Consider the following 8442-nt stretch of genomic DNA (forward strand, 5'->3'; position numbering starts at 1 on the left):
CCTCGCTCAGCGCGTTCGTGTGTTCTCTCATGGCTGTAACTCAATGTGATGGGCTCAGCCAGGGGAAAGTACTGGCGTGAGTGGATGGGTCCTGGCAGTCACAATCAGTGCCGGTCCTCCGCGTGGACATGGGAGTGTCTTGGGCGGGAGAGGTGGCGCCAGTAGCTGGACCTTCAGAAAACGTTGAATTTAAATGCTGGGTGTCTGGAGAGACAGACAAGATACTTGGGCAGAAAAGCAGACAAAGACATGGCCATAGCACCTTCCGCCTGCAGCGAGCATGCACAGGTCCCAGCACAGGGACGTAGCGTAACACACTACTGTCCTGGTGGAGCAGCGGCTCCATCTCCCTGAGGTCTCTGGGTGTCCTGCAGTCCTGCCCCGGTCTGTAGCACTGAGTCTGCCTTAATCTCCCCTGAGATAGTCTTTACCATAAATCTAACTTGGATCCAGAGCCTCCAGGAGCTTCTCTTCACAGAAATGACATGCTCCACATCACTAGCCATCCATGAAATGCAAATTAAAACAACACTGAGATACCATCTCACCCCAGAAAGAATGGCTATCATAAAGAAATCAACAAACAACAAATGTTGGAGAGGCTGTGGGGAAAAGGGACCCCTTCTCCACTGCTGGCGGGAATGTAGACTGGTGCAACCATGATGGAAATCAGTGTGGAGACTCCTTAAAAAACTAGGACTGGAAATCCCATTCAAGCCAGCTATCCTCCTACTGGGAATTTTCCTGGAGGAACTGAAAACATCATATCATAGAGATATATGTGCGCCTATGTTTATAGCAGCACAGTTTGTGATAGCCAAATCTTGGAAACAACCAAGATGCCCATCACCTGAGGAATGGATGAAAAAGATGTGGCATTTGTATACAATGGAGTATTACTCAGCTATAAAGAATGATAATCCCGGTGCCTTCATATTTAAGTGGATGCCACTTGAAGATGTACTTATAAGTGAAATAAACCAGACCCACAGGTGTTAATATCATATAGTCTCCCTAGTATAAGAACTCAAAAGAAGAATTACAAATAGAAAAGTATAACACAATTAAAAGGAAAGCGACAACTTGCGGATTGGACAACGAGGAGAGGGCAAGAGAAAAGCTGGGAAACATGACAGGGACAAAGCCATACATTTATACACACGAGATGGGCAAGGCAATGATCCTGAGAAACATCAGCAGGTTTTTGAAACTAGCAGTTAATTGGTAGGATTCTCACCCTAACTATATATGCTGATACCTGTGAACCAAGCAAGTGCACTGAAGATAGACATGTGATAAAGGAAGAGCAGCTCACGTAAACAGCGGCCACGCATGGGAGACGAGCCAGCGCATCAGTGGAGCATGCGTGGGCTCACTGGGAGGCCCTGTCTGTACTTAACATGGAAAGGGAGAAAGAAGTGTAAGAGGCACTACATGTTCTTACGTCATGGGTCCCTGAAGGTCAAAAGCAGGACAGGACAAAAGAACTCCCAGGACCTCAGAACACCAAGAAGCGGTTGTCTGTTATCCGCTCACACTGTGTGCAGTCCTAGTCCCTGAAGGATAGTCCCTGGCTCCTAGAGCAGGGTGCGCACTCCAAGGAAAGCCAACCCTCAGCATCAACCTTAATTTACTTTAATCCCACAGGAAGCTAAGTTTTGGGAAACACAGCATATTACACCCCCTGTGGAGAGTCATATTTAACATATGACAAACCTGAGAGGTTCTACAGTGAGAACAGCAACAGCAACAGCAAAAACTAGCTCAAGTCCAGCGTTTTCCAAGTGTATTAGCATCCTGGGGCTGCCAAACTACCTGGCTGAAGACAGCCCAAAACTTGTTTGCTCAAAGTTAGGGAAACTGGAAATCCACTCCCATGTCATTCCCATTCATTCATACTCCCTCTCCTCCTTCCCCCTCCCTTACTCGCCCCTCCTCCTCCTTCCCCCTCCCTTACTCGCCCCTCTCCTCCTTCCCCCTCCCTTACTCGCCCCTCCTCCTACTTCCCCCTTTCTCTCTGGGTTCTATGGGATGATTCTTCCTTGCTTCTTGCCAGCTCCTAGTGGTCACCAGCAGCCCACTGCCTCCGTGGTCGGTCACATGCATTTTCCTTGGGGGATGTTTCCATTCTTATGAGGACTCTACTCACTGGGTTTGAGCCCACCTTAATCTCATGCATTTACTTAACCTGATTACATCTGCCAAAACCCTAGTTTCAAATAGGATCATGTTCACACATGCCACATTAGAACTTCAGCATGCCCTCTTGAGCAACACCATTCAACCTGCAACCCCAAGCTTATCTGAAGGTGAATGTACCAGCCAGTAGCATCTAATGGACACCCACAGAACTGGCCTTTTTTTTTTCAAAGAAAAATACCTTTTGAGAACCAAAGGTCTCAGGGCCTTGCTTATGTATCACCAAGACGGGACCAGAATTAAATAAGGCAACACACACAAAAGAAAAGGTAATTTGTGCTAAGTCTAAGAAACAGCAGTTGGACAGCTCCTGGCCCTGGGCTGGGGCTGGGCTGAGAAGAATATGGAGTGAATGGGTTATTGTGGGTGTCTTGGGGTCCTGCTTTCAGGAAGTGAATAATCACAGAACCACCGACCTCCCAGACTAGCAGAGTGACCTAAACACTTGCAAGAGTTGGAAGGCTGAAGAAGTGGATTGAGCTGAAGGACTAAGTGTGAGGGGGCGGGAGCAGCGTGAGCAGAGAGCGAGTGAGCGAGGGAGGCTGGGCGACAGTCTGGGAAGCAGGCTAGCCCCGCCTGAGACTGGGAGGAAGGGTGGGGAAGCAGGGCACACACACGGGCCTTCGCCTCCGCCTCGGCCCCCCATCACCCACTGTGACTTAGCCTAGACCCCACTTCTGAGGCTAATATTAGCACTCTCACTTCTCACTGACAGACTAAGTCCAGGGTTTCCAAAAAGCCATATTCTACTGGGAAATCACAGTGAGTCCTCACGCTGCGGCACTAATCCCTAGACAGAGCCGATTCCTCTGAGAGAGGTGTAGCACCAAAACAAAACAGACCTGACTGGGAAAGCCTCTTGGGTTCTGTGGTCAGGAGACTGCCTCCCTAGGTCCAAAGGCTGCCCACACCTCTCTGGGCCCACATGGGCCTCATGAACTGACATTACTCGCTGCTCCCACTTTCAGTTCCAGGCCACGCCAGAACCGGGACTCAACCTGAAGTGTGTTTGCTAGCTTTGCTTGATGGGATACTGATTTAGTGAAGCACTGCGTCTATCATACTTATACTCGTACACTGCTCGGAGATTAGGAACTTCACGGTCCCCGCCAGCAAATTCTCCGATCCAAAAGTACCTGGAGCCGATAAGGTGCCTTCGTCCCTCTCCACTTCTCTCCTTCCCTCCCTCGCTTCTTGCCTGTCTGCCTAGTTATAAGCACTGACATCAAAACATTGAGCTATTTCAGGAGCTCTAATACGCTCAACTTCGATAGAGACAAGAAAGAAAGACATCAGTTCACAGTCACACGGGAAAACTTTATGTGCTGTTGGGACAAATTTGTTGGCACAAACCCAAAGCATAAGTTCCCGAGTCAACTACCTATGACAGCTGATGCATCCAGAGGGGAAACTGGGGATAAGGACAGTGCGACCTGACCGTGCCTCGGCCCACCCTCTGGACATTCTCATTATCTGGGGATTGGAGACCATAAGCTCAAGCAGAATGTTTTAATGCCTTTGGGTGGAAACACACATGGTTTTCCTACCATTTCAGCCTCGTTAGAGACAGATCCAGCACAAGAATAGTAAGATTCCAAAAAAGGTTAAGTTAATGATGTGATTCCTTAATAGAAATTGATTCCAAACATTCACACTCAGAAGGATTAATATGAATAATATTGAAAACCAAAGTTCATAGCAACCTCTCTTCCCATTATAGCTATTTCTCTCCAGTTTGCATGGTTACTGTGCCAATTGTAAACACTTCAATTTTACAAAATCTTTACCCGCACCCTCAGCCGTTGCTTGGCTTCATTTATTGAAGATATCAAAACAATGCAATTTTCCCTGGGGGCACAGTTCAGAGGACATTACATGCAAAATCAAAGACAATGGCAAACAGGGACGGAAGCTAGAAAGTTCGCCCTCGTGTTAATTACGCAGATTCTTTCAATTTGTGGTTTCAGAACCGTGGACAGCACCATGCGCTCCTGCAGTGCCTCAAGGTTCTGTTCTCCAGCTCCTAGAAACACATGCTGATAGCATGGCCACTTTAGGGCTTCCACTGCATTGCATATTACAGGAACCAAACAGGCACCAGGACTATGTTAGACTGAGGAGCCAAGATGGAATTTACTCTTCTTTCCCCCCGTTACTCTTTACTAGAGTCAATACCAAAGAGAATCAGTTCAAAGAGAAGCAAGAGATTAAGGCTAAAACCAAAACCATACTCTGGACCCAAACTTTACTTTGATTTCTCACTTTCCTCCCATCCCTGCAACAAGGAGATCATTTTCAATGATTCTACAAATTGCACAAAAGATATCCTCTCATTACAGACTGGGTATTACCGAAAAATGAGTAAGGAAAATTTCAATTTCCACTAAAAGACTTCTGAAATTATCATCCAGCCATTCTTACCTCAGAGACCACAAAACAAATGTGCTACAGGAACACTGGCCAAGGAAAGAGAGCATCATGGAATTGTTTTCAAAGGAAAATTAATTGGTTATCTCTATCTCAGCTTAGCTAAAGCTGTAAAAATCTAATCAGAAATATTTTTCACACTGGCATCTCTTTCCAGATATTGAAATACCTTGAACTGTAAACAATTTTTGTTATTGATGTTGTTTTTGCTGGATGAAACCAAATAATTGCTTCAAACTTAACTTTAAAAGAAAAAAATAAGGCTGCTCTTCAGACACCACGAGGATGACCATGAACGAGCCAGTGCCCCGGGGCTCAGCTCTGATGCTTCATGGCAGCAGCTGCAGCTCTCACAAGGAAACCAGCCCCAAATTCTTGAGTCTCTAAGCCAATGCCAAGCACTCATCACCCAGAAAGGCATGAAGAATTTTCAAAGAACAGCTGTCAGCAGCCCCAAGTCCGTCTTGGTTTCAGTGTGCTACTGCCAGAATGTCGAGACTAGAATGAAGTGGACAGGCGTGCATTCTCCCTACCTTCTCTTCTTGGGACTTCAAAGCTTCTGGGCTCCTGAAAGAAAAGAAAGACTTATGTTTTTGAAGAATAATTCATACGTACAGACTCTTGCAAGCGCCTCACCTCTTGTTAGCCACACAGTCACAAAAAGGTGAGCAAGCTAGGAAGAACAGGAAACTTGAGCAAAACTGGCTCTACTCTCTTGTAAATACACACATCTAGAAACATAAACAACTTGTTGCTCCGAGGGCTTGGGCAGGAAAAAAAATATGTTGTCAGTCACGTAGTTTTAACAGGCCTGGGTTGCTTCCTGGATCCGCCTTAAGTGGCACTTGGCCAGCCCAAGTATTCGGGAAGACGCCATTCCAGGTCGGGGGCTCCCTCCCGGGCCTCGTCTGCAGGTGCTGCTACAGGCCCACAGAAAGCTCTAGGCGTGTCTGACCCGCAGCAGGTAGTCCTTTTGGAGTCAGTGCAAAGATCATTAACTGTTTCTGTGGGACTCAGTGGCACCTGGGGACCAGCTAGGGTCAACTCACAGTTTCCAAAGGAAACCACACTGCTGTACAAAATTAAGCTCTCAGACTTTCCTAATTCCATTTCATATTTTGATGCCAGCTATGCACAATATAATAAACAAACTGCTTCAGAAATTACTCAGGTAAAACAGAGCCTCTGCAGTAATATTCCTAGTGGAACAGAGAGCTACAGAAGAAATACAAATCACTGAGAAATCAAGGGGGATCCACCTTGATAAATACCAGCACTTCAGCTGGGAATGCAAGGAAGAGCGTTCCTAAAAGGCCTCTCAGTGCGTCCCTGGAAGTGGGCAGGTCTGCTGACAGGAACAGGGAGGAGGGGCGGCAAGAGATGGGATGGCAGGACAGCAGGGAGCGCGGTGGGACTTCAGTGCAGCTCAGCGAGGAGAAAGCCCCGTGAGAGGAAACGGGAGAAAAGCCTGGAAATACATACTGCAGTGTCTTAATAAAAAGTGTCTCCCATTCGTCGTAAGTGACTAGTTCAGGACAAAAAGCCGAGAACCCGTGCGGGAGGCGTGCCTTACTCCCCCAGCAGAAGTGACTGAGCAGCGCAGCCCAAGGGCCCTGCTTCTCAGGCTGGCATCCTCACCCAGCATCCTCTTGCGGCCAGGAGGGGAGGCAGGCTTAGATGTGAACCCGAGGAGGACCTGAAAAGTGTGTCCGGCTGCGTTCATTCTTTGCCAGCCATTCCTCTAATGAGCAGAAGCCCAAGTGGAGACCACAGAAGCCCCCTGTTCCAGGCGAAGCGCAGCACACGGTAGTCCACAGTCAGTCTCCAGGATGTTGGGTCTCTGGGAGGCCTACAGGTCAGAGATGGGGCGGGCATCTCAGTATGGAAGCCGTGAAAGGCATCAGTCCAGCACACACTCCGCTCCTCCCCACCTGCTCCTCTGTGCCCTGAGGTGGGGCCTGGCACCTCCATTCCTAGAGATAACTCCGTGTAGAATTTGTGGGTAAGAGACAGTCATATAAGCTTTTATACTGCCAGGGGAAAGCCCACCAGGTTTTTACTGTGGCAACACAGACTCTCTGTACTCACTTAGGAAAAGTTATGTGACATCCATGTAACGTGGTGTCATCTTCTCTAATAAAAATCACATTTCTATTAATTTCTTCAATTCTACTTTTGCTTCTTTCAAGAGTCTTTCATCACTTTCCTTCCGTATATTCTGAATATGCCTTTTTTGTTATAATACTTACATTCTTTTTCATTATCTCTTCCAGCTTGTTTTTATTTGTACATATGATGGCAACTGATGCTTTATATTCATATTATAACAGCCATTTGATTACATTTCCTGTTGTCTGTCATAGTTTTTTCATTGATTCTTCTTTGTTTGTTCACTTGTTTTGAGACGGGGGGTTACCAGGAATCAAAGCCAGGACCTCACACTTGCCAGGCAGGTGCTGCGCGGCTGAGCTATATCCCGGGCCCCTTCAGCGATTCTTTTGGGATTCCTCTCTGTATAATATATAATCTACAAAAAGCAGTAATCTCTCTCTTTCCAGTTCCTATACCTTTGTGCTTGCTTTTGTCTTATTGCTTTAAGTCTTCAAACAAATGCTAAATGGTGCAGACGTATTAGACATTGTTGCCTTGTTTCTGGCTTCACAAAGAAAATCCTTAGCTTTTCTCTATTAAGTCAAATGAAGTCTTTTGGCCTGAGATGTGTTTATCATATTAATGAAATCAACAGACGCTGTCCTGTTCTTATAGTAAGTGCGTCTTCCAGCCAGCAGCGGCTTGTCCTCGCACTCACTGCTAGCCGCCCGGGGAGAGAGCCGAGGGGAGCCCCATCTTTTCCATTTGCATCCTCAGTATTTTAATACAGCAGATGCTCAATACATATTTGTTGAGTGAAAGATAAAATAAAATACATATGTGCTGAATTTTACCAAGTACTTTTCTGTATTTCTGGAGATGATCATGTGATATTTTTCTCCTTACCTCTATTAACAAGATGATTTATGTAGTAGGTTTCACAGCATTTTACAATCTGTATTTCTCGAATAAGCTTTTCTTGGTCATGACACACTTTTTAAAATATTCTGCAGGATTCTTTCTGCTGATTCTAAATATGATCATATTGATTGGCTATTTTTGTATTTATATTCATACATGAGATGGGTGTAGACTTTTTTCCAATTGAGTAATTTTAAATGATACCAGCTTTAGAGAATAAATCTGGAAGCTTTCCTTTTGAGATACTCCATAGTAGTTTAAATAAAAATAGGACTATCTGATTTTTCAAGATTTTTCCACTTCACTCCTCAGTATTAACTAAAAGGAGAGAAGCGGCCAAATGTTATAAGGGCCCAGCATCTTACTTTTGGTCAGTGGCCAGCTGAGATTTATATTTCAAAATCTACCCCTAAAGGCTAACAATATTCCATCTTTGAAAGTAAGGAAACAACACTGACCCCATGGTGGTACTATGAAAGTTAAATGGGATGAATTTCTCCGTTAGGCAATAAAAGAGAAACTTGTACTGGACTAATCTTTATGCTAAGAAAAATCTATAAAAGATGAATTTTAAAAACAAGTTTTTAAAAGCATTTGACAGTAAGTAAGCAAGCCAGAATTCAAAGTGCCAGTGTTTGCGAAGTCTAGTAACATCCATTGTTTTATGTGGAAGCCAAGCAGAGAGTGGTTTTCTAAAACTTAGAGTTCTTTTTTTTTTAACATTTTTATTTTTTTATTTATTTGAGAGAGAGAGAGAGAGAGGGAGAGAGAGAGAGAGAGAGAGAGAGAGAGAGAGAGAGAGAG

General features: G+C 45.3%; 1 protein-coding gene across 1 annotated transcript in view; it reads right to left on the reverse strand.

The window, feature by feature from the left end:
* Positions 1-8442, reverse strand: part of Fstl4 (follistatin like 4) — a 393808-nt gene that overhangs the window by 351999 nt on the left and 33367 nt on the right. Inside the window, exon 3 of the mRNA XM_023713103.1 lies at positions 5160-5193. Within this exon, the coding sequence (XP_023568871.1) occupies positions 5160-5193 (34 nt within the window). The remainder of the gene's footprint in view (positions 1-5159; positions 5194-8442) is intronic.

This window comes from Octodon degus, unplaced genomic scaffold (assembly GCF_000260255.1).
Source record: "Octodon degus isolate 3935 unplaced genomic scaffold, OctDeg1.0 scaffold00029, whole genome shotgun sequence".
Classification (NCBI taxonomy): Eukaryota; Metazoa; Chordata; class Mammalia; order Rodentia; family Octodontidae; genus Octodon; species Octodon degus.